This window comes from Podarcis liolepis (assembly GCF_965112155.1).
Source record: "Podarcis liolepis genome assembly, chromosome: 2".
NCBI classification, from domain to species: domain Eukaryota; kingdom Metazoa; phylum Chordata; class Lepidosauria; order Squamata; family Lacertidae; genus Podarcis; species Podarcis liolepis.
In genome coordinates this window covers 60,717,824-60,745,292 of record NC_139555.1, presented here as the reverse complement: position 1 = coordinate 60,745,292, position 27,469 = coordinate 60,717,824, and the positions used below count along the sequence as shown (strand labels likewise).

At 43.0% G+C, this 27,469-nt stretch overlaps 1 protein-coding gene across 1 annotated transcript in view; it reads left to right on the top strand.

Moving 5' to 3' along the window:
• COL23A1 (collagen type XXIII alpha 1 chain) overlaps positions 1 to 27,469 on the top strand; it is a 310,868-nt gene that overhangs the window by 204,683 nt on the left and 78,716 nt on the right. The window contains exon 4 of the mRNA XM_083488091.1: positions 14,562 to 14,588. Coding sequence (XP_083344217.1) covers positions 14,562 to 14,588 — 27 coding nt within the window. The remainder of the gene's footprint in view (positions 1 to 14,561; positions 14,589 to 27,469) is intronic.

Below are 27,469 nucleotides of genomic sequence, written 5' to 3'. Positions count from 1 at the left end.
AAAAACTCCTATCAGGCCCCCTGGTTAAACAGGGCGACCAACCAGAGGTCCATAGCAAAGTCTCAGGAAAGCTAATCTAAAGGGAGTGGAGGGTGGGTGACTCGAAGAAAATGTGTGTGCAATGGCGGGGATGGCTGGCGCGGCCGCATTTGAGCGGCAAGCCATGCCCCCGCCGAGCTTCCCTATTGGGTGCCCAACCGGGGAGGGGCGTGGTGCGCCAGCCCTGGAGTTGAAGCAGGGGGCGGAACGCCCCCTGCATGACACGGGAATCGTCTCCCGCTAACAACCCCTTCCCTCCTGAAGGAGGAGACGCTCTGTCATGTTCTTATTTTGCCCTGTAAAGCATTCCTGTTTCTCTGCCAGTTTATCTCATGGTACATTATGTAGAAATTTTACTTGTCACCTAATTCATACATCACTTAGGCAGTATAGGTCATAAAATATATCCTGGAGAGCATATAAATTTCTCTTAAGAGGAATAAATGAAGACTTGTGATTTTCTGACCAATAACTTGTCATTAAGCCAAACCACAAAGTCTTTGTACTGGTCAACTTGAGAAGTAAAACCAATTCATCCTTCCATTAAGTTTTATACCTCAGGACATGTTAGGGTTCCGACATGGAGCCTCCTGGTCTGCACACGGGTGCCTGGTTTTGTAAGTACGTGAAAACTTGGACGGAAAGGGACAGTCTTGACTTCCTAGGCTCCATGCCCCAAGTAGTCTATTGGTTTTTCCAGGTCAGGATTTGATTATAAATAGTTCCAAGTAAAGCCTAGATCTTTGCCTAGATGACATCAAGATTCTGGCCTTGTCTATATGAATCTCTACTTTCCCTTTAGAATACCCACAGCTAGAGTCCAGATTGTCTTCTGGTCTGCCACACCCCAACACCCACACACCCACCAGCACATCAATGTCATCCAGCTCCCTTGTTCTTATGCCTGCTTGCCTTTCAACTTGCTGCTTCCCATCATCTTTGTTCCAGTAAACTGCTTGGCTCAACTGTATTCCCTGGTCTGTGACTGATCCTGCTTTGAGATTTACCCTATTATGCAGTGTTTGGCTTATGCAACTCTTCCTCTGCCTTTCAATAAGGTCTGATCTGAAGCTCTATTGCAGTCTCTGCTTCCTGGATCCATACTTTCTACATACTGTGTGTTTGCCTTTGGCCCAGCTCTGACAGTACGTAAGATCACATCATGGTTACCATTCAACACACTTTCACAGTGTACTCAAAACCCTTCAGATCTGCATTAATTCACCCAGCATTAGCACCATCAGCCAATTACTTTCAGACTTCAGTACTATGTATAGAAAGGAAGGAATATTTCAAACTTTTTTTTTACACTCATTCAATTAAAAGATGCTATGCAATAATTTATATTTGTTGAGCCATCTGCTATTTGTGATACTGTTACAGTATTACTGTAGAAAACAGCTCTCTCAAAGCATTATACAGTGGACACTCGGGTTGTGAACGTGATCTGTGCGGGAGGCACGTTCACAGCCCGCAGCGTCCGCAACCCGCAGTGCTATGTCTGCGCACGCATGGGTTGCGATTCGGCGCTTCTGCACATGCTCAAAGAGTGATTTAGTGGTTTTGCGCAAGCGCCAAAACCTAGAACTAACCCATTCTGGTACTTCCGGGTTTTGGCATGTCCGTAACCCAAAAACACACAACCTGAAGCGTCTGTAACCCAAGGTATGACTGTAACAGCCTCCCACCCAAGTAGCATCATGTGAAGGAGAACAGGGACAAGCATTCTAAGATACACCTTCAGCCCTGTCACCCATCACTACTTGTGAAGCAGGGAGCTTCATGTGCGTATGGAGGCTTACTACATGATTTAGAATGCTGGAATGTAAGTTTTCTAGATTGTTCAGGAATCAGCATGAATACGGGGTTTCTGATGTGCCCCTTCCAACTTGTGGAGGCTACTGGGGTAGCACCGGGGTAGTACATAGTCATCTTCACATGGGAGATGATAATGCTGGATGTGAGCTAATAAGGTTAATTACTTTGTCATTTAACTCTCCAGATTGCACTCACTGTTTAATGTAATGTTAAAATGTGATATGCCTCCCAGTGCTCCAGGTTTCTCATTAGTTACTGTTGGGGTTGGCAATTCAATTTGGCTGAAGATTTTGAACATGAGTGGCATTTGATTGCAGTGGTGCTGATTAGAAAGTAGCTAGGCTCTGTTAACAACATCAAGAATAGTTTATTTCTACCCCACTCTTCTGCATTTGTACTTGGAATAATTTACAACTAATACATAAAAGGCAAGAACGGGCCTTCTCTGCAGTGGCTCCCCATTTGTATAATGCTTCATTATATACCTTTAGGCACGCAACAAAAAAATTCATTTTTAACCAGGCCTTCCTTTGGTTGATTTGATTGACATCCTATGCCCTTTTAAAATGTGTTGGGGAGAGTTATTGGGTTGTTGTTGTTCTTATTTTGATTATGTATTTTGTGGTTTATATTCTGTGAACCGCCCTGAGACGTGAAATACCATTAGAGGGCATTCAACACTGATATAATATGAGGACAGTATTGTAGACATGTCATGGTAAAAGGTATATGGTGAAATCAATTGCTAGTCATCCTCAGAGTAGACCTGTTGAAATCAATGGACCTGGACCCATAGAGTATATCGAGAAGCTTGACTGAAGGCTTTAAAAGAAGACTATACAATAGAATGTGCCTCACAAAAAATACCTAACTTGTTTTGAAATGCACTGAACTGAAATACAATGCCTGCTTGTGGATGATGCAATGATGCCCCCCTTCCAATTATGTTGTAAAATATAGTGTGTGTGTTTCAGATTTTCTTCACTTAATCACAGCTGCAAGTATTTCATAGCCAAGTCCAAGAAAATGTCCAGCAACATGGGTTCCTTGTGTTAATGTGGGTGATCATTAACAAAATAATTCTGGAAATGCAGGGTTTAGCTGGGAACTAATTAATCTTTGAAATTAATTTTTTCCCCTGTAGAGGTTATTTTCATAATGAAAGAAAGTGGTTATGTGATGTAACACGTCAACTCCACTTGCCAGCTAATTATACTGCTGACCCAAGAGCCTAATGATGGCCAATGCAAATGTTTTTATTTTTTAAATCACAAATTGTTAGGCCTGTTGAAATTATGAGCTTAGTTTAAGACATGAAACTACAGTGGTACCTCGGATTAAGTACTTAATTCGTTCCGGAGGTCTGTTCTTAACCTGAAACTGTTCTTAACCTGAAGCACCACTTTAGCTAACGGGGCCTCCCACAGCCGCTGCACTGCCGGAGCATGATTTCTGTGCTCATCCTGAAGCAAAGTTCTTAACCTGAAGCACTATTTCTGGGTTAGCAGAGTCTGTAACCTGAAGCGTATGTAACCTGAAGCATATGTAACCCGAGATACCACAGTATTTTGATTTTATGACATTTGAGACTGCAATCCTAACACTACTTATGTGGGAGGAAGACCCGTTTGAACAGTAGAACTTGCTTCTGTGTAGACATGTTGGATTTGCATTGCATTCAATGTAGTGCTAAGCAAAACATTCCATCAGCACAAGGATTTCTCTTTGCACAATGGAACATTCTCTGATGTATCTGCTTGCGTACAATCCCTAGAAATGAAAGCAGTGTTCTCCAGCTCAGATATCTACATATACAAAACACATTTCCTTGTATAAGAAAGCCTTTTAATTTCTGGTCTAGACTGAACTTTCTGTGCTTCCATCTACCTTTTTAGAGTCAGCAGACATAAAAAGCCATAGTTTTCTACATAAGGGGACCATCATCAATTCATGAATGAATTCCATACCCAATGTATGGAAGTGTTGTTATCATGTGCAAAAGGTTGGATCCACACTAAACATGAGCAGAATTCTTCTCTTGGGAAACACAAGTGGCAACTGGGAAACACAAGAGGCAATTTTGATTAATTCACCCTACAACCTACCACCCTTTAAAAAAGGATTGGATAATGTTTTGGAGCAGCATGGGAGGCAGTGTTGGAGACTGCAGGGAATACTGGTGAAAATTGCATCACTCTCCCTTCCTCAAGCAGTAGCCCCTGCAGGATCCAAGTCTGCATTCAAACACATTAGCTTTAATAAAAGGCTATTTAACTGGGGCTGGTTTCCCACACCACCCTGAGCTGTGGCTCTTCAGCAGCAGCAGCGTAAGTGATCTGGGGATCAGACAGTAAGGCACAGTGAAGTCGGTGGATTCTGTAATGTGCCTGTGATTATTAATTCCATTCTTCAGGTTGATGATGGTATTAAAAGAGCCTTTAAAATAGGTTTAGTGTTTGAAGATACTTGCATAAACAAACAAAAGCATGTTTCTCATTTTATATTGTTTTCCAGGGAGTTCAGTTTTTCTTTAATTTTTCCCACATTCCCCTCCTCCTTTAATCCTTCTGGTTTTGATCATGTAGGAAATGGAGCATGAAGAAGCTAAAAGAGAAAGAAAAGAGAGTGTAAAATGCCTCTTTTAATAGGAGTGAAATGTGGATTCCATTAGTCTCTTCAAACTAAATGCTCACCTCTGTGTTGGGCAGGGGTCTTTGTGGGGATATAGCAAACTGAGCTGGGGTATGAAGAGTCCGTCTTTATTAGCGAAACAAATATTAGCGCTCCAGAGGTTTCACTTTATTGTGCTTGACTGCGAGCCAATTTAAATATACAAAAAAAATAGTTCAAGGTAAAGTCTTCTTTAGAAAGTACCACTTTAGACTTCAAATGGGGAGCTATTAGCATGAGAGAGAGAGAGAGAGAGAGAGAGAGAGAGAGAGAGAGAGAGAGAAGGCTGAAGCCATTGTCTTTGATTTATTAGCTGCAAAGTAATCCAAACATGTGATCCACCACCTGTAGTGTCCAAAAAAGACACATATGTATACTGTGTCTTCCTTTGTAGGTAAAATCTCACACATGAAGATACGAGAGATAGCTAGGAAGCCTTTCCAAGAGGGAACTGATTCCAGCTGAACTTTTCCTTCTGTGTGGGGCAAGGAAAAGAGACATTCTACCAGCATCTTGATTAACATATATATAAGCAGCTCTTGTGGCATGCAGGTTGGAAGCTTAACAAACTAGAAGTAGGATAGTCACCTGCCCTATTTTATCTGGCCCCAAAATGGTATTTTTTTGACCCTACGTTCTTCCAACTTCACCCTTAGGCGTCAAATTTGTTCTGTCCTTTCTAATGGTTCAGCACTCATACTGTGAAGTTGCCTTACTATTTTCTTTGCTTTAAGTGTTTTTTGGGGAGATGTTTTTCTTTTCTTTCTAAACCTACTATACTAATTTTCTTAACACTACATGATATCACACTAAAACTGATGCTACACTGTTGAATACCTGTATGTTGTACTGTTCGTGCTTTGGAGGAGAGCAGTTCTCACACAATTTGTCATCCTCAGAATGAACATTTATATGGTAGGAAAATACTCTCTGTTCTCTGTAATTAATGCTAAATGTGTTGTGTTTTGTTTTTCAGGTCCTCCAGTAAGTACATGGATGTTACTCTTGATCATGAGTCAACAAAGTTAAGGCATTTATTTTCCTTTCTGTGTCATTTCACGGGAACAGTACTTTTGGTAGAGGTGTGTCTAGGGCATAAATTGGTACCAGATGCTGCTTTCCCCTCTGCTTGTTATAGGAATGTTTGGGAAATGCTTTTTTCACTCTCTGCCTACATGGCTTTTTGACCATTTTAAATCTAGTAAAAATATTTTTTTTCAAACATCTTTTTGTGGGTCTCAAAAATAAATGAACAATATGCCTGTTTTATGCTTGTATTATTTATTGCAAATGTTAAATTACCTCACCAGCTCCCAGCAGCCTCTAACATGTCTGAGGGGTGGTTGCTACTGATGCTGATGGCACAAAGCTGTGACTAATGCACCACATTGTGGCTGGGGAGCTGCGCAACTGAGGTTGTTCAGAAAGTTGTAAACACTGCAGACCCAGAACTTACTGAAAAAAATGTTTTAAACCAGTGTTGCAAATGTGTTTTAATGGGACAGTCATCTAAATCCTAGCTCTGCTTTCCATTCCTACCTACACTCTTCACCCTTACATGTGCTGCCTTAGCAATAACATGAAGAGAGACCAGTTATATGCTCTATAACTTTAAAGCACATTTGAAACGCATTTCCCCCCTCAAAGAATTCCAGACACTGTAGTTTAAGAGTTCCTGGAAATCGTAACTGTCTGAGGGATTGACTACAGTGCCCTGATTTTGTATGTGTATGTTTCGGGGGGGGGTGCTTTGTACATGCTGTAAAGGTATATTCTGACATCCAGCCAAGCACAGTGTACTTCAGCAGCACAAAGGCAAGTGGGAGAAGAGGAGGCAGAGCTGGCCTCCCTATGAGATAGGGTGAAGTGCCCACCTCAGGCAGTGGAAGTGCAAGAGGTGATGCTCTGCCACTTCTGCTGCCAAGAGGGAGGCGTTCTGGCATGCACTGTTGCCACTCATCTTCCCCACCTAAAGGTGGAGAAGCTGAGTGACCAGCAACAGTGAAAGGATTGCCCCAGCTCTCACCAAGTTTTGTGAAAGCCAGGGCTCTACCACACTGCCAATCAGTTCCCTCACCTGCAGGGAAGCTGAGCGGCAGCACTTTATATAATAATAATTTATTATTTGTACCCCGTCCATCGGGCTGGGTCTCCCCAGCCACTCTGGGCAGCTTCCAACAAAGTTAAAAAATGTTACACTTTAAAAACTTCCCTGAACAGGGCAGCCTTCAGATGTCTTCTCAATATCAGGTAGTTGTTTATCTCTTTGACATCTGATGGGAGGGCATTCCACAGGGTGGGTGCCACTACCGATAAGGCCCTCTGCCTGGTTCCCTGTAGCTTTGCTTCTCGCAGTGAGGGAACCACCAGAAGGCCCTTGGTGCTGGACCTCAGCGTCTGGGCAGAATAATGGGTGTGGAGACACTCCTTCAGGTATACTGGGCCGAGGCCGTTTAGGAGCACCCTGGCTCCTGATGGATTCGGTGAGAGCTGGGGCATTCCTGTGTGCCATGTTTCCCACCTGCTTTGCTTCCCAACAGCAGGAAGCCAAGCAGCAACTCTTTGAGCAGCAGTTCAGCGAGAGCCAGAGTGTGGCAGCAGCGGAAGTGGGGGCACAGCACGGGGGCAGGAGACGGCAATTCCTGTTTCACCTCAGAAGATGATGGGTGCCTTGCATGGGTGATCTACGTAGCTTTTCATTTTACCCATTAAGTTGGGTTGGGTGTGATTTGTCAAAGGGTCCAAGAGAAACACTGTGTCAGGCTGTGAAGCTGTTTTGAATAATTCTGCTCTCTGTGGTTTCATCAGCTGGGCTCATAAAAGTTGTATAGAGAGGTTCCTTCAAATTAGTAAGTTCCTTCTCAAATATAAGAGCAAATACAAAAAAAATTTAAATTTATTTAGCGTCTGGTAGTAAAACAAACAACCAAAATCTATCAAGAAAGAAAATACATATTTAGAACTCTGTTGAATTCTGCCACTTGAGGCAATTTCACAAAAGTGGTGGTAAGTGTGTTTTTAGTTTAATAATGTGCCCCATTTCACATCTTTCTTAGCACTTGCCTGCAATTGTGAATGGTGGAAATGCAATTTAGTACCCTTAAGACTCAGAAAATGCTTTCCATATAATATTTAAAATGTAACATTAACAAACCCACTTCTGTATCCCCTCCATAAACATCCTTCTAATACAGCATTGGCTAATATAGATTTTAAACTGTTTGAGGTTGGATTTGAGGTTTCAGATATTTATTTATCAAAGTGCCAGTTTTGAAATTTGCTGTTGTATCTTGAACATTAGGCATGCCATGCAATAGGAGTTGAAACTTTTTTTTTCCTTCTTAAGTTTGCTGCAGAAAAATCAGAAATTGGAGGTTGCAGAAAACTTGTTCTTGCTGTGCTTTGTTATCCTGCATGAGCATTAAGCCAGTGATGGATGTTATAAAGAAAATTAATGAGAAACATATTTTAGTGATATATTTTATTCTACTGGATTCTTGAAACAGATCTGCTCAAAGTACTTTCCAGTTCAGGCTTTAAAATATAGATACTGCACTAATCTACCAGTTTCATGGAATTTGTGGGTCACTGGTAATTATTAGTAGAATTTGACTATGGCAGTGGGAGCTCATTTTAAAACCATTGCACTGGGGATTTATGCTGGGCTATATGACAGCTTGGCACTCTGTTTAGAGTCTTTTAGCCAATTCTGCAGGAACTGCTACAATAGAATTTGCAATGTGTGCTCACTGATAATTCATGAGAGACAAAGTGTAGCCAACTTGTTTATAGTAACTTTTCACTGGATTTTTTTAAAATCATGGAGATAGTTAAATGTTGTTGCTTGCCATACCTCATAATATTATAACTGAAAATGTAACCTTATTGGGTTCCAATTTAGCTATCAATAACACATGTGAATTATCATGGTGTGTTTCCATGAGGAGCTGCATAGATGTTAAAAGGACTGTACTTGGTTGCTTGAGATTGCATCCATTGCTACTTGCAAGACCAGACCCTGATACTCTTTCCACTGTGCAGTTTGTTTACTTTTTAAATTGGACTGTTCATGCAAGATTTATTCCATTTTTGCATCCAATCAGTTTCATTTGGAACTGATGTACTATGACTGAATTGCAAATATGCCTTTTTCACCTAAATAAGGTTTTCATTTACCTCCGTATAATACTTTTTCACAGTTGCATAGCATAGTTTCTTTCTAAGCCTTAACTGCAACAATGACAAAGTCCTTCTACTGTCCCCAATATTTTTGTATTTGGACAGCATTACATTTAAGACAATTGGTTTCTTCTGAGCATGCCCCCCTTTATTTTCTTTCTTCAGCCATAAGGAATTCATTACTACACATACCATAAAGCATCATACTATGCCGAAAATTCATTCTTCACTCCCTATGCCACAAAGCTGCTTGTTACTTTTCAGTTGCTATAAATTGGGTTCACATATTAAATATTAAACTTTGTGGTTCAGTATTTATGGCTGCTAGATGACTGACCATCCTGTCTGCAGAATGAGTATGCTGTTCAAAAGTGCTTCAAAAGAGCTGGTTACAGAGGATATTAAAGTCACATGCTGAGTAGGTAATTTCTGCAGCCTGATATATTTACCATGCTCTCATAATTTAGCACCAACCATACAAAATATTATAAAACACTTTGTATGGTAAGGTAGAGAGTATGGAGGGTCACTGACACAGGAGAGTTCTGAACTGCATAGTACATACTGAGTCCATTATTACTGGGTTTTCAGTATTATTATTAAAGTTACCACTACTACAATTACTACTACCTCTGATACTGTTACTGAAATGGGTAGGCCTGTTGGCCCTAGGCACTCCCTCTCTTAGTGAGAGGTGGACATATGTAATAATAATAATAATAATAATAATAATAATAATAATAATAATAATAATAATAATAATTTATTATTTATACCCCACTCATCTGACTGGGCTTCCCCAGCCACTCTGGGCGGCTTCCAAAAGAATATTAAAATACTATAATACATCAAACATTAAAAGCTTCCCTAAACAGGGCTGCCTTCAGATGTCTTCTGAAAGCCTGGTAGTTGTTGTTCTCTTTGACATCTGGTGGGAGGGTGTTCCACAGGGAAGGCGCCACTACCGAGAAGGCCCTCTGCCTGGTTCGCTGTAACTTGGCTTCTCGCAGTGAGGGAACCGCCAGAAGGCCCTCGGTGCTGGACCTCAGTGTCCGGGTAGAACGATGGGGGTGGAGACGCTCCTTCAGATATACTGGACCAAGGCCGTTTAGGGCTTTAAAGGTCAGCACCAACACTTTGAATTGTGCTCAGAAACATACTGGGAGCCAATGTAGGTCTTTCAAGACCGGTGTTATGTGGTCTCTGCGGCCGCTCCCAGTCACCAGTCTAGCTGCCGCGTTCTGGATTAGTTGTAGTTTCCGGGTCACCTTCAAAGGTAGCCCCACGTAGAGCGCATTGCAGTAATCCAAGCAGGAGATAACCAGAGCATGCACCACTCTGGCGAGGCAGTCCGCAGGCAGATAGGGTCTCAGCCTGCGTACCAGATGGAGCTGGTAAACAGCTGCCCTGGACACAGATTTGACCTGTGCCTCCATGGACAGCTGTGAGTCCAAAATGACTCCCAGGCTGCGCACCTGGTCCTTCAGGGGCACAGTTACCCCATTCAGGACCAGGGAATCCTCCACACCTGCCCGCCTCCTGTCCCCCAAAAACAGTACTGTCTTGTCAGGATTCAACTTCAATCTGTTAGCCGCCATCCAACCTCCAACCACCTCCAGGCACTCACACAGGACCTTCACTGCCTTCACTGGTTCTGATTTGAAAGAGAGGTAGAGCTGGGTATCATCCACATACTGATGAACACCTAGCCCAAATCCCCTGATGATCTCTTCCAGCGGCTTCATGTAGATGTTGAAAAGCATGGGGGAGAGGACAGAACCCTGAGGCACCCCACAAGTGAGAGCCCAGGGGTCTGAACACTCATCCCCCACCACCACTTTCTGAACACGGCCCAGGAGGAAGGAGCCAGACCACTGTATATCAGTACCCCCAGCTCCCAGCCCCTCAAGACGGTCCAGAAGGATGTTATGGTCGATGGTATCAAACACCGCTGAGAGATCCAGCAGAACTAGGAAACAGCTCTCACCTTTGTCCCTAGCCCGCCGGAGATCATCAGTGCGACCAAGGCAGTTTCAGTCCCATGATGAGGCCTGAATCCCGACTGGAAGGGATCCAAATGGTCTGCTTCTTTCAGGCGTGCCTGGAGTTGTTCAGCAACCACTCGCTCAATCACCTTGCCCAAGAATGGAAGATTTCAGACTGGGCAATAGTTGGCTATCGTGGCCGCATCTAAAGATGGTTTTTTAAGAAGCAGTTTAATAACCGCCTCTTTCAGCGGGTCTGGGAAGTTTCCCTCACGGAGGGAAGCATTCACCACCCCACAAAGCCCATCGCCCAGTCCTTCCCGGCTAGCTTTTATAAGCCAGGATGGGCAAGGATCAAGGAGACAAGTGGTTGGTTTCACTCGTCCAAGCAGCCTGTCCACATCCTCGGTGGTAACAGATTGGAATTGATCCCACACAACTTGACTAGACAGGACTCTAGCACTCTCCTGCCCCGGCCCTGCTCCCACAGTGGAGTCTACCTCTTCTCGAATCTGAGCGACTTTATCTGCAAAAAACTTTGCAAAGTCATTGCAGGAGATCATGTGGCCCCTACTGGGCCCTGATGGAGCAGGTGGTTCTGCTAAATTGCGAACCACCTGAAAGAGTTTCCTGCTGTTTTCCGCAGATGCAATATAGGCGGTGAAGAAAGTCTTCTTCGCCGTCACTATCGCCACTTGGTATGCTCGACATTGAGCTCTAACCCGTGTCCGGTCAGATTCAGAATGGGTTATCTGCCACCGGCGCTCTAGCCGTCTCAACGATTGTTTCATTGCCCTCAGATCCGTGGAAAACCACGGGGCTGTCTGGGCTCCATGCAACCAGAGAGGGCGCTTTGGAGCCAAACAGTCAATAGCCCTGGTTAACACCACATTCCAGCGGGCCACCAGAGAATCAGCTGAAAGGCCATCAACATGGGATAAAACATCCCCTACCACTCTCTGGAAACCATTTGGATCCATTAAGTGGCGGGGGCGGACCATCTGAATCGGTCCTACCTCCCTGCAGAGGGGAAGGGTCACGGAGAAGTCCAGTTGCACCAGGAAGTGATCTGACCATGGCACTTCTTTGGTTTCACTTTTACTTAGTGTCAGATCACCAACATCCATAGAGGTGAACACCAGGTCTAAGGAATGCCCGTGGCTATGAGTTGGGCCAGACTTATTCAGGGACAGCCCCATGGAGACCATGCTTTCCACAAAGTCCCGAGCGGCCCCTTGTAAGGTCATGTCGGCATGGATGTTAAAATCCCCTAGGACAACCAAACTAGGTGTCTGCAGGAGGACATCCGCCACAACCTGAAGCAGCTCGGGCAGGGAATCCTTGGTGCAGCGGGGAGGTCGGTACACCAATAGGAATCCTGTACTGCCCCTATTGCCCAACTTCCAGAACATGCACTCAGAGAACTGGGTCTTTCCAATAGGACGCCTGGTGCAAACTAATGACTTCCTAAAAATCACTGCAACCCCACCTGCCCGCCCACAAGGCCTTGGTTGCTGTGCGTAAGAGAAACCTGGTGGACAAGCAGCGGCAAGGACAGGCCCATCTGCTTCATCCGACCAGGTCTCTGTCACACATGCCAGGTCAAATCCTCCATCCACAATCAAGTCATGGATGGCAGTGGTTTTATTCATCATTGACCTGGCATTGCACAGCAACACTTTCAGGTCATGTGGGTTTCCCTTGCTGATTCCAGTATCCTTCCAGTCAGGACCAGACCTGGAGGCAGGGATAGTCCTCAGACAACGACTAAGCCTGCTTCTTCGGTAATGACATGGTCTGGTCTTAGCGTAACTCCTCCTCCTACCCATGATCACTGAGATTGGTTGTCCCAGTGCATCCCCCCCTGTGGAACATGCCCCAGCCATTTTGTTTGCTGGGACCCACTCCCAGGCAGCCCTGACCCCTCCCCTTAAAATCAAATTAAAGCCTATACAAAAAACAAACTAACAGAACAATAAAACTTTAAAAACAAAAAACTAAGTTACAAACACAACATAATTAAATTAAATTCCCACACCCAACTAAACACCCACCCCACACACCCGAGGCCTCCCTGGAGCCCCATAAGCTGCGGAGGTGAGTATGGGGCCCGCCCCCAGGCCCAAGGTGGAAAATGGGCTTCAGGGGGGAGCGGTCCTCCCCAAGACTCACCGGCAAAGCAACAGCAGCTCTCATTTTAGAGGTGACATGAACAAAGCAGGTGAAAAAAGATAAAATAAGTGGAGAGACATATTCTTTCTCCTTTTTCACCCTCATCTACCAATTGTCATCTCTAAACCTTCCTTTCTTATGAGGACTTCCTCTAATGTGAATGTCACCCATTGTAAGAAGAAGTGAGCCAGCTTGAAAAGGTACTGTAAGGAGTGCATTGATTGCCTCTGCCCCAGATAATCTTCAGATATCCAGAACCAATCCTATATTTCATTCTGAGTTCCTATTTTGCTAAACAAAATTATCACAATGGGTCAGTTTGGTGTGAGGAGAATTTTGAATGGCTCAAAGTGCTCCATTATTTAAAGCCGTTGTTTATTATTAAGCATTTCGGCTATGGAACCAGGCAGAAACTTTAAAAAAAATGGAAGAACATTTGTCTGAAGGTGTAAACTGAGTTACTGTTGTCCAGATATCATTCAGTGATCCAGATGCCAAATACATATTAAACTTATGCCCATAAAAATACTTGCATATTCCCCTTCGGCTCATGACCTTCTCAAGGGTTGTAATAGAAGAGGCATGAACTTCGCAGCATAGAATTAAAGAGTGTGTCAGCTAATACATTTTTATGCCACTACTGCATGTATATATAAATAATATAGGTTTATGCCTCTGTTATATGTACACACTGCATAGTGTAACCTGACCCTGCTGTACAGATGCAGCTCTTGCTGCCTTACATTTGCAGAAAAGAATTTATATCTCTGGTTGGAAGCAACATTAGGCAATGGGCCAGCCTAAGGCAAAGCAAAGGAGTCAAGGAAGCAAGCTGCTCTTCCTCTCCCTCTGAGAAGGACTCATCTCCTCCCAGCTGATGTCCACTTGTAGCTCAAAAAGAAGAAAAGTTCACCCATGTACTCTAATTGCGCTCTTAAGTTCACCATGAGTATTCCAGTTGCACTTGAACAGCATGACCATAGAGCTACAGAATCAAATATTTGGCTACAATTGTTTTTTTAACAATGAAGGTGATTATGTGTGATCCTAGTGACTTGAACATGGTGATGCGTTAAGGACTACAAAATCAAGTGGGATCATGAGGGTATGTTTGGGGAAAGCACCACGTGCATTAACTAACAGAGACACTTGAAGGTTATTTTTCAGCTGAATTTTGGGTTTTTACACTGCTTTCAGTTCTTAGATATACTGTATCAGGTATCCGCTGTCAGTAGAAAAATTACTCCTAGAAAAAGTTGTTCTATGCGGACTAATGCAGATTAATATAGTGTTGGGTATAAGCCTGCAGGACGAGAGTTTAAATCTTTGCTGGTATTCAACTAAGTTTTACTCAGTGTAGATCCATTGAAATTGACTAAGTCCATTAATTTCAGTGGGTGCACTCTGAGTAAAACTTAGCTGAATACTACCCATAATGGAGAATGGTCTTAGGCAGATCACAATCTGATAACCCAGTCTACCTCATATGGTTGTTGCACAGATAAAAAATTAAAAAGAATATACTATACCCAGCCATGAGCTCTGTTCTGCTCTCCTGCTTCTCAGGGGACAGGAGTTGCCCCCTGCAGAGCTTCTGTTCGCTTTCAGATCAACCCCTGACTTTTTATATTCTATGATGCCTTGCTGCTGTTAAGTGCAATTGACTGATCTTATTGTTTTCCTTATTTAATATCACAGGGGCAGTCAGGACGAGTTGGTTACCCGGTAACTTTGCCTTTCCCTTTATTTTGTAATCTTTTCTCCAAACTGCACATCATTCTGAACCTCATAGTCTTCTTACTATCCCTGTCAGCACTCTCTCTCTTTCCCTCCCCTCTCCCTTCCCCCTTCAATCATTACCATAGTTTTAAGGTTTTAATATTAAATCTTTGAAGAGCTGTTTCCAAATGCATTGGTAGCAATTTATTTAATTGGCATTAGTGGATGAGCAACTAGAATGCAGGTTGGCAGTCTTGGATCTCATCCAAAGCTACATGAAACACCCACGTGCGCAGGCTTCCAGCTTCTGTCCAGTGTAAGGGGGAAGGCATGTGCATCTTAGAAAAACAAAATAAGCGTTCTCAAAGTCTTCATTCACACAGGAATTACAAGCCTGTTTGGCTCGGTTTGTTTGTTTGTTTTTAGGAAGGCCAGTGCTGAAACAGATTTCCGTTGAGATATCTCAGCATTTGCTTAATTGTAAACAGAGAAAGGCTTATATTTAGTTGTGATCTACAGATTATTCCAGTACAGCAAATGCACAGTTATTTATCTGGCTGTTAAAGAAAAGAACAGCTGGGGTGTTTTTGAAGTCATTTGCATGAATATGTGTTAGGGCTAGTATCTGGGGTCTGCCTTGCCGCAAGATCCGTTGATAGGCATTTGTTATGTATTGTCCACTCCAGATATATTCTCTCAAATCTTGCTTCTATTGCTGGAACATTATTATTATTATGTTCCAGCATGTAATGTACCATAGTTGTATCTGGGGAAATGCAATTTGTTTTCCAGATAACACATCCATCGTTGCTGTTTTTACTGTGTGAAATGTGGTTGCATGGCTATCACAAATACCTATTTGATAATGCTATGATAGAAATGATAAATGTGTCTTAAGTCCTTCCCAATACCTGTGCAATTTTTATGACTGTTTGTTTAGTTTTATTTATGGTAATAACTTTTTCAGCTTTAGGGTGCAGCTCCAAGTGCATTTTACCTGGAAGTAGCTCCAGGTTATCTCTGCCTGATTTCTGAGTTGATTATACGATTGCACTATTAGAGACAGACATGTTTGTTATTTTAGTACTCCAGTATGACATCATGTAGCATTAAAAAAAAGTCCGTTGAAGCAAACTTTTTTTAGGCCATTTTTTAAGGTTAAAATCAGAAGGTGGTGTATTCTTCCTCTGTAAACACTGTACAAATACAGTACTTTTGTTTGGGGTTTTTTAAAAAACAAGTGGCATCCTCCTAGCTCTTTTTCCCATTCATTACATTGGCATAGCATGAGAAGCAATTAAGTGTAGCAATTAATTACTGATAATGTGAGTTGTGGGTGGGTGGGTGTGGTCCTAAGAGGAGAAACACTTCTGGTGATGTCTGTGTTAATTATTGTATTAAAGACAAATATAGAGCGTAAATGAGCATTCTAGATAAGAGAAAAGCAGGACCAGCTATAGAAGTAGCAAAGATTTACCTACTGGGAGGAGTTCTGCGAAGGGCAAAAGCAAAAAATAGGTACCAACTTGTGTAAAAACCTTCTTGGCTTTCAGACGCTAAGCATTTAATTTATTAAAGATTAGGCAAACAGGGTTTGCTCTAAGTGGTCTGCTTAAATATAGTCGCTAGGAATTTGAATGCTCATTTATGAATTAGCATGGGCCATAGAAATACTCTTACTGCCTACTCTAATCGTGTGTGTGTTTGTGTGTTTTAAAAAAAGCTTATTTCTTGCAGTCTTAGCTCTATTTTTAGTCACAATCCCCTGCAAACAGGAAATGTTGGAATGTACTAATCCCCTATAGTTACATACCAATGGGTCTGTAATACATTTATAATCTATCCTCAGTGGGGGGATGCTTGGATACTGGCACATTAAAATTCATTCCTGGGCTCACCCTTTGTTCCAGAGCAAATGATCCATTATTGTCCTTGGCAAGCATCAAATTACTTCCCCTGGACTCAAAACTGGTATGTAGTACTCCATGAGCACAGTTGAGAAACTCCATTTTAAGGCTCCATTATTAGCTTTGTTTTCAGTGTGACTACAAGATCTCCATTGAGGTAGAGGGACATAACAACTCCACCAACCTTTTTGGACCAGTGGGCACATTTCAAATTTTGAGAGAGTAGTGTGGGCACCCTGACATAAAACAGCAGATCCTTTTTGGGAAGTCCCAATTACAGTGAACTGATCTGGCTTGGGACCACAGTTGAGAGCAAGAGGTTAAAACCTCACATGTACTAAGGTGTTGAAGATTTCTCCTTCCTCTCTGTAGTTTGATTACTGCACTTGGGCATGACAGCCTAAGGAGTATGAAAGAGAGAGAAGTATCCCACTTCTGCTGGTATGACAACATCTGATAAATTCCTGTGGGTGGAACTGATGTTTTACACGCTTACATTCTAAAAATGCTACCCATTGGCTGCCTTGCCAGTCACTTCAGTTCTCTTCAGCCCAGTTAATCCTGGTAGCATCATAATCCTTGCCAGCACTAGCGTAGCTGATACCAATTTGGCTTCAGCCTTCAGATAGCTATTAAAAGTACAGTAAGCATTATCAGGTATTGTGGCCAAACCAAGAATGCAATTTCATGGTCCTTCGAAGAAGAAAGTGGATAAAGAATAAAAAGTGACAGAGTCAGAGCGCCATCAGGCACAGAATGTTCAGAGTGGGGAATTACCTCTTTATTGTCAAAATTATACTTGCAAGTTAGGGAACGGTATGTCTATCAGTCCAGCATCTCTCAGCTACTCCTAGGTGTGCACCCAATAAGGCAGTTGCAGCAACAGAGAGGCCCTGCCCCGACTTCAGCTTATGTATCTCCCCTATCGAAGACTCCAACTGTGTGATTATTTCAGGGAATCAAATGAGAACTATAATTGAGAGCTAAATGTGTCACCATTCATGCAATTAGCAATTGTGCAATTTTACTTTATTTTTTAAACTGTAAATAGGAGGTAAAGCTGTGGGGGCTAATCCAGATCAGGGGTTTGCCATGGGAGGAAAGATATTTATGAATCTAGTGTTGTCACTTAAGGCCCAGGTGGCTTTAGTGGTTAGGAGTGCCTATCTGCAGGTATGGCTGGTTCTCCATCCAGGTTTTTCCAGGATAGAGAAAGTCCAGCTACAGTAACACATGCTCTTGTAACCTCCTGTTTGGACACTTGTAATGCGTTCTTTGTGGAGCTCCCCTTATAGATACTACAGAGGCTGCAGCTGGATCAGAATGCAGCAGCTAGGGTCCTAATGGGCGTCACCAGCCAGACACATATTATGCCAGCCTTCAAAGATCTGACCTACTCACCAATTTACTTCCAAGCCTCAATCAAGGACCATATTTAACATACGAAGCCTTAAATGACTTGAGCCACAAATATCTGGGTGGAGAGACTCCACCCATATTAACATGTCTCTCCATGAAGAGGCCCTGGTGAAGTTCAGGCAGTGGTAGCACATGCGAGGGCTTTCTCTATGACAGCCCTGAGGCTGTGGAATGCATGCTCTTCCAAGCTACATTATATGCTTTTTCAACATTACAAGTTTCCTCCTGTCAGACCTAATCCTCGCCAGGACCAAAATACAGGCAGGCCCATGGTATTTCCCCCTAACAAGTAGCAACTAAGAAGAAAATGACACAGCTCTCATTGCTCCTGGATTCTGCCAACTGAAGGAGGACCTTCCCATTGCTGCTTCTGGGGAAAAAAGCATCACGAAGCAAAAAGGGAAGGAAACAAGTTGTTTTCACAATTAAAATCTGTTTGGATGTTTTATAGTGAACTAGCCTAGTGATTTCTGTTTCATTAAACTTTATTATATTCTTCCCATTTAATGTTATTTTTTGCCAGTGTGTAGTCATTATTCACATATTTAACAGAGAATTCTTACCTACCCTGAAATATACAATTATTCTAAAGGCTGTACAGAGAAGCACCTCATTGATTGAGCGCAACAGCAGGCCTACTGGCCAGTTTTTATGAATAGTATGCATGTACGAGCCAGTGTGGTGTAGTGGTTAAGAGCGGTGGACTTGTAATCTGGTGAACCGGGTTCGCTTCCCGCTCTTCCACATGCAGCTGCTGGGTGACCTTGGGCTAGTCACACTTCTCTGAAGTCTCTCAGCCCCACTCACCTCACAGAGTTTCTTATCTTCTTTGTTGGATTCATGTGTTGTGTAAAAATGTATCATAAATGGTTATGGCAGAAAGGAGAAATAATATTAAGTGCTTCCGTGCTTCCTAAAGCTATGGGAAGATCCAGATGCAGCTGCTGAAATACCTGTTTCCTTCTAAGGAGAGAGAACTGGCAATTTAAATTATTTTTAAGATATATATTTGATTGCAAAGTTAGCCTGTTGCCTAGGTGCAGTGGAGAACTTTGCCTCATCACCAGCATTGAAGTAAGAGTCACCTGCCTGTCTTACTGGATGTTGTACAATGGGCAGGCATCATCTTCTCCTTCGTCTTGGGCAGCAAATGTCTCTTTCTAGTCCACACTAAGTATCTTGTGTGTGTTCTAGGTAGCAAACACCAACCATCTTTGCCCATTCATGGAATTTCTTTTAGGTTCAAAGCAAGCATCTTCAACTAGCTCTTGAAACACCAGCTGTCCACCTGCAAATAAATCCATGCTCACAACCAAATAATTCAAAAGCAACCTTTTTACTTTACACAAAACAGCATTATCAGTGCAAAGTTGTTTCGGGTCAATAATGAGAAAATTCTGAGTTTTTAAATGCAGGATTTTTCTTTCTTTCTTTTTAGAAGAAAATAGCAATATAAGACAGTACTGTTTCAGTACTCGTTCCCCATTTTAAAAACAAATTGCAAGACAAAAGCAAACCAAATCCAAAATAACAACAAAAACCACCCGGAGAAACTGAAAACTAACACACAAATACAACAGTAAAGCACTAATTAAAAGGAAACCCCACCACAAATGGGTGGTGTATGCCCACCATACACATACCACAAGTACATTTTGGGATATGGTTTGCTTTCATCTTGCAATTTGGTTTAGAACTGGAAATGAGAAGACTCTGCAAAAGGCTTGGAAGAGAAAGCAGCGACTTACTGTGCTTCATCCTAGAACTATATTTATGAGAACGGCTTTTGTCAAACAGAGTAAAACCGTTCTCTTCCCTTTCTCTCCTCCCTTTCTCCATTGCCTATTGCCAAATTTATTTTCGTTTTCCAATGTTCTTTCAACTGCTGAGAAGCAAAAAGTGTTTTCCTTGTGTCTTGCATCCCTGAATCCCCCCCCCCCCCCGGGACTCACCAAGAAGCACTTTGAATCAATCTAAAGGTCTGATTGGATTTTAATTACAGGGAATAGGGTTGGAAGGTTAGTGACCTTGCCTGCTCCTCTCCGTGCCCCGCAGAATGAAAACCACTTGAGTTCAATTTACTGCTTTCTGGCATCCCTGCACACATTGGTGACCTCCAAACAGTGTCTCTGTGTCTGAAGTCTGTCAAGTCAATCCTTCAAGAACTGCAATTAGGTCATGCACAGTTGGGAAATATTAGGACTTACAATATCATTGCAATGTGAGAACAGATTTCAGTACCCATTATATTTAAATTAAAAGTTTCTCAACAAAAGCTAAAAAAAAGCAATTGCAGAATGCAGACTACCATTAGATCTCATGTGTCCAACAGGCAGTGGGGAGCTGTCAATGTGGTGTGTTAACAAGCAGAAAATGATTTCCAGTATGATGGAAGACTGAATAAACTTGCTGAAAGAGGGTTCCATGGGGGGGGGGGGCAGATAAAAAACGAAGGATTCAAAGTTTATGTGGAGATGGGTTTTGCTAGAAATAGGATAAAATAAGATTAGGCAAAATGTTTCTCTCCAACACCTGCAGTATGTAGCTTGAAGTGAGTAGAAACTGACCTTGTCATCAGAAAAGTACCTAGGGCACCACTTTATTGGGGTTCTGCAACAACCAGTTTAATGCACATGTTACTCAGGAGCTTCTTCTTCTTCTTTGGCAATCATCGTAGCCGAGTAAGATTGTCTTCCATAAATACGGTTTTAACAATGAGTCTGTAAGTGACTGTGGAGGCCAATTCTGGACCCACACATCCATAGTTGGTTCCCGGGCAGGAGTTGATCACGGTGTGGATTTGCCTGGCATGCCTTCCTCTTAGCATGTTTCTTCCTTGCGCTCTGAGTTCGAGTGACCCTGCTGGGACTACAGTATTCCCGACGGCATCTCTCACAAGGGTCATACGAACGTGCAAGCCCACTCACCACGACAAGGTGATGATCCAGCGAGTGAGACTCGGGAGCAGCAGGATGCAATAGTAGATCCTGCCCTTTGGGGGGATAAGAAAAGATGAAGTTGAAAAAATGAGGTGTTTTGACAACAAGAGAAAGGCACTCTACAGGAATTCATTGGACCCAGGGATGGGAAATACATTGCATGGAGCTGGATTTGAAGCTGGGCTTGTCATGTCCAGGCCATAACCACTGTACTTTGAATGTAGTTTTTTAAAAGATAAGTGGAGGTGATCCCTGATTGTGACAGAAACCTTAGTCATGATCTTGAACTTCTTGGATTTGCTTTCTCTTAATGTGGGTGGCGCTGTGGGTTAAACCACAGAGCCTAGGACTCGCCGATCAGAAGGTCGGTGGCTCAAATCCGCAAGGGGGTGAGCTCCCGTTGCTCGGTCCCTGCTCCTGCCCACCTAGCAGTTTGAAAGCACGTCAAAGTGCAAGTAGATAAATAGGTACCGCTCCGGCGGGAAGGTGAACGGCGTTTCTGTGTGCTGCTCTGGTTCGCCAGAAGTGGCTTAGTCATGCTGGCCACATGACCCGGAAGCTGTACGCCAGCTCCCTCGGCCAATAAAGCGAGATGAGCGCTGCAACCACAGAGTCGGTCACGACTGGACCTAATGGTCAGGGGTCCTTTACTTTTTTAATGCAGGAGGCAGGTGGAAAAGCTTTCATGGAGTATCTCCAATTATCTTAATGAGGTGCTTTTGCTGAATATGGTCTGGAGCTGAGGCAGTGCATCAAATTGGTACTATGTCCCAGATACGGATTTCTGTGCCCCCCCACTGACCTCCTGGCCGGATGGAGTTCTTTCTTCCAGTGGTCTCTAGGCCTCAGAATATATATGAAACCTAGTTGAGTTAAGAGCCAGTTTTGTACTCCCAGCAAAGGGACTCTAGCCAACACACTGAGTAATTTGCCAGACTACATTCGAAATCTGTCGTATTCCTATAGGTAAAATGAAACTTTATCAGCGTATTATTTCTGTTAGTTAGTAAAAGAGCTAAGCATTTTAGAATGGTGCACCAAACATAAACTTTTTTATATATAGAAACAGCCACTCTATTTTTATAGTGAAATAGAGATTACATCCTGGCAAGGAAGCATACTCAGAGCTAGTTTGAATGTAAGCAGTTTTGTTTTAGCTTAGGTACACATAGCAAGTGGTAAAATGTTATGTGCTTTCCCCTAGAAAACGTAATAACCACCCCCCCACACACACAACAAATTGTTCTATGTATTCAGAATTAAACAGCTGCATAAGGAGGAAGACACAACGAGAAGTTTTGTGTTGTTAAAAGACTGCCTAGTCTATCCATGCAATTGTGTAGACTCATTCCTTAGATTCAGTCCTTCTGCATCAGTTATTTAATATCCAGTTATTTTTAATCGTGGGCAAAATCACTAGGCAAATTCAAGTACAGCCCAGCATCCACAACCAGAGGGATTTCCATAGGGCTCAAAAGAACCAAATTTCCCCAATTCATGCACATAATGTTGTTGGTTTTTGTGTGTGTGTGCAATCAGCATACCGAGTAATTACAGTGGTATACCTCGGGTTACAGACGCTTCAGGTTACAGACTCTGCTAACCCAGAAAAAGTACCTCGGGTTAAGAACTTTGCTTCAGGATGAGAACAGAAATCATGCTCCGGTGGCGTGGCAGCAGCAGGAGGTCCCATTAGCTAAAGTGGTGCTTCAGGTTAAGTTTCAGGTTAAGAACGGACCTCCAGAACAAATTAAGTTCTTAACCCGAGGTACCACTGTACAAGGATTTGGAGTTTCTTTCCACGCCTCTTATTCCTGTCCAGCCCTTCTTACTTGTCTTTGTATGTGCCAAGTACGGAGAAAACAGGGCTGCACTGAGTCCTATGATAATTCCTCTGTGTATGAGTACTGCACCTGCTGGGATGGAATCATTCCCATAATATGTTTAAAAGGAGAACGTTACTCATGAACTTAGAGCTAGATGAACCGTTATTGATTCCCCCCCCCCCCCAGATAATCAGAACTGAAGACTTTGCTTAGTGTTCGAAAGTCAGTGTAGTACTAGCACATTGTGATTTTTAAATTTTCTGTATAATGTACATTACCTATTGCAATTATTGGCTTGTTATCCCTAGTAATTTAAAAAAAATATGAACCCAGAGAACTGGAAATTTGTTTGTTTGCTGCATTTATATCCCACCTTTTTCTCCAAGGAGCTCAAGGTGGGATACATGGTTCTCGTCTCCTTCACTTAATCCCCACAACAACTCTGTGAGGTAGGTTAGGCTGAGAGCCAGTGACTGGCCCAGTGGCACCCAGTGAGCTCCATGTCTGAGTGGGGATTTGTACCCTGGGCTCCCAGGTCCTACACTAACACTCTAAGCTCTGGTTCTCAGTTCTAGAATTTATTTGGCTCCATGATTCTTGGTGAGCAGGCGATATTAGCTTATCTACAGTCCTATGGAAATTTAGAATAGCCCACCCCAAAAGGACATAGAATTAGAATTCATATTGAGCTAAAGTGCAGTATTAAAAATACCATGGGCAGCAGTATCCTGGTTGTATGGTAATGATCAAGTGACAAAGGGAAGAGGTAGAAGCTTTGAAAGTGTTTTCTTTGGACTGCTTGTAGGGGCAGAAAGGAATAGATCAGCCTCCTTAAGGAACCAAATTTGATACCCTCACCTTGCTTAACCTTTTACCATCTTGGAGCGGCCCCATTGAACTATTTGAGTAACGAAGTACGAGTCAGCATAATAAAAGTGACAGGCTCTATATTTGGAAGACATTTACAGGCCCAAGCACCTCACTGAGATTTAGGCTTAGCTCCACTTTAGTAAAGAATTCAAGTACATGGTTTAAACCCCACCGACATAAGCAGAGCTTGGGTTTATATTTTGGGTGTTTTGCTAGTTAGAGAATTGCCCACTGCAGCTGATAAAGATCCCTAGTGGAAAGCTCAGCAATCTACGCTGGGAACAGAAATTACAGTCTTACCAGTGCTACTTAGAAGTGTCTAGGAGAAATAAGAAACCACCTTCTGCAGCAGGGAATCCCAGAGCTGGTAGACAAGACTCTTTCTAGCCATACCTAGTTGAGCTTTCCCCATAATACAGTAGTACCTCAGGTTACATACGCTTCAGGTTACATACACTTCTAGTTACAGACTCTGCTAACCCAGAAATAGTGCTTCAGGTAAAGAACTTTGCTTCAGGATGAGAACAGAAACAAAGTGCTCTGGCGGCGCGGTGGCAGCAGGAGGCCCCATTAGCTAAAGTGGTGCTTCAGGTTAAGAACAGTTTCAGGTTAAGTACGGACCTCCGGAACGAATTAAGTACTTAACCTGAGGTACCACTGTACATAGTATTCCTCTCTCCATAATGAAAGTTGCAAGCATTTTGGCTAATCTTGGTCCTTAGCACTAACAAACTTGGAATTCTTTCCTACATAGATAGGAAAATATCCATACCTGTAGGTACTGAGAGTTACTTGTGTAGACCACAAATATCCTCCCCCGACTCAATTTTTATTTTTTATTTGTGTGTGTGTGTGCATGTGTGTGCGCGCACATATAAAAATCAGTACTCTCTTGATGCACTATGGCTTATGCATGGGGTTGTCCATGTTGTATATTTTTTATAGTGGCCTTACAAAACAACTCATTTATCCTGTTTTGAGTCAAAAACTTCTATGTGTTTGTGTGCGTTTCTTCTTTTTCTACCTTGCACATTTTTCCTAAGCTTAAAGGCGCCCTCTAGTGCTTTTTGGACTGCAAGAAGACAACAGTCTTATGTTCCGTTGTTTCAGGAAAGTGTTTACTTGAAAATATAGCTATTCCCAGCTCTTCTGTGCACTGATCTGTATCTAGATGCAGTATTCAGCCACAGCAGAGATATAAAGCAGATGCAGAAAGAAAACAAAAGCTTGAATCAGTGGGATAGCTAGGCACCACGCAGTCCTACAGTTGACGCTGCAACTAGACTGCTGTCATTGCCTAAGAGGGAGTAGATTAATAAAGAGGTAGGTATCAAAAATATAGACTATTTTAGAAAGGAAACACCATTTTAACATATGAGTTATTTAACAACCTTAGAGTTTACATTTTAATCTAACCCAAGAACCCCTTAGCATCTAGCCTATCCCAGCTCCTCTGTTCCATCAAGAGTGAGCTAATGGCAGCCATAGAGAATCTGGCAACCCTACATGTAAAGCTCTTTTGTAAAATCAAGCATATCAGTCAATGCCAATCAGTGGAAGGCCAGGCAGAGAGTTCAGAGGATATAGAAAGGAGTTAAGTAATCGTACAGATTTTCTTAAGCAGCATGGCTAACTTTAATATATTGTGCAGATAAACTTTTAACATCATTTCATTGATAAAATTGGATCATATTTGGATATATTTGTAATATATCACATCTGAAATAAGAATGGAGCTGTATAGAGGCAATGGCCGGCTTCACGGTTTTCCCCACATTGTGATTTTTGCATAGTGTGTGTGTGTGTGCGCGCACACACACACACACACACACACACATCATGATTCAAAATATATTGCCAGGTCAAAAATTATGAAATCAATATCATGATATGGACTTGAAACCAGTTTTGGAAACCCAGACAGATGGGCAGGGTAGATTGAAGCAAGAAGCAAGAAGCTGTGCTACCATTGAGTGTAAGTTTATTGGTTCCTAGCAGTTCGAAAGCACGTCAAAGTGCAAGTAGATAAATAGGTACCGCTCCGGCGGGAAGGTAAACGGCGTTTCTGTGCGCTGCTCTGGTTCGCCAGAAGCGGCTTAGTCATGCTGGCCACATGACCCGGAAAAAACTGTCTGCGGACAAACGTCGGCTCCCTCGGCCAGTAAAGCAAAATGAGCGCCACAACCCCAGAGTCGTTCATGACTGGACTTAACAGTCGGGTCTTTTACCTTTTTAAATGCAATAATAAAGGCAGGGTGTTAAATAAATAAATGCAAATTTGTTTGCCTGTTGTTCTTGCTTATTGCCAACCTTTCTACCAAGGGGATCAGGGAAGGAAGTGCATGCAGAAGTTATCCTACGGGATTAGAATCTCCTCATACTGCAAAGTCTGGAGTATTTCCCCAGACCTTTTATTGTGCTGTATTTATTATGTATTGTTATACTATTAAAGTATATTGCAAGAGCATTCAGGAGGAACCTATGGAAAGAGGTTCACTGTGCTGAGCAAACCTTCCATTGGAGGGGGAGGGCAACTTTATCAGCATGGCTTTATGACTTCAGTCTGATACGTTGCCTGTGACATGCATACTACGGCCTTCTCTGAATCACATTAAATGCATTTCCTTCTACTAAACCATATGCCATTACGATTAAAAAAAAATGTTTCAGAACTAACATTTGTTTTGTTTTTCCCCTCACCAGAATTTGTAAGAATAAACACTGCCACACTGAACTGGAAAACAATAGGGATGAGAACATAGAACATCAGGATCTGCTTTCATGTTTGCCAAAATATTAGCATGTGTTAGGTCCAGTTTGTATTACCCTTTACTCTAAGTGGCATATGCCACTTGCTTTGCAAGTAGTTCTGTTGGAGTCAATGGGGCGGTAAGGGCATAATAAATTACTGAGGCTGAGGATAAAGCAGAATATGCTCTATTTTCCAATTTCTACATATTTTAGCTGTTCTTGATTTAATGGCTTATTAGAAGGTCCTCAGACATGGGCTCGTTAATTTTGATTTTATACGCTGCCCAGTCTTGTGTTTGCCTGCTGGTGGGCATTTATCCTCATAAACTGCAACAGCAATATACAGGGGCGCCGACTTATAAAAAATATTGGGGGGGCCCATACCGGGGTCCTGCCGCTGGTTCGCTCGGGTAGCCGGGAGAACGCAGTTCGAGGTGGCGGTGTTGGGGAGAGACCCTCGCTCAGGGCGCCACTAGACTTGGCGGCCGGCGGCCTATCTGGGGGGTTTTGGAGCGTATTTCGGCGGAGCGATTGGGGAGGAGGGGGCTTGTTGCCGGATTCTTCAGCTGAGCCGGAGATCCGCTGCTGGGGGTCCCTGGGCCGAGTTGTGAGCACGGCCTGCTGAAGGGAGATCCAGCCGATTGCGCGACGGGGACAGCCGGGGCTCTCCGGCTAGGGCGCGCGGCTGGCTGGCTGGCGAGGGAGCAGGTGGGGAGGAGGCGGGGGTCCTCACTCTCTTAGGAAACGCACCCGCGCACCCGATTGCCACGAAGTCCGAAGGGTGCGTGTGTGGAATTAAAAAGCAAAAACGAGATATGGGCAGGGCAGGCAAAGAGTTTTCTGCAAGAGGATGGAGGGCAGGTTGAAGAGAAAATCACTCAGGATGAGACAGTCAAATCAGCCATGATAAAATGGGCTCAGGATATTGGGTATAACATCATGTTTGAGGACTGGGAAAGGTTATGGACCACCGGAATGAAATTCACGGCATGTAATGCCTTGAAGGAAAATATTATGAAAATGATTTATAGGTGGTACATGACCCCAGTCAAGCTTGCAAAAATATATCACCTGTCTGATAATAAATGTTGGAAATGTAAGGAGGCTGAAGGGACATTCTTTCACCTCTGGTGGACTTGTCCAAAAGTGAAGGCCTTCTGGGAAATAATCTATAA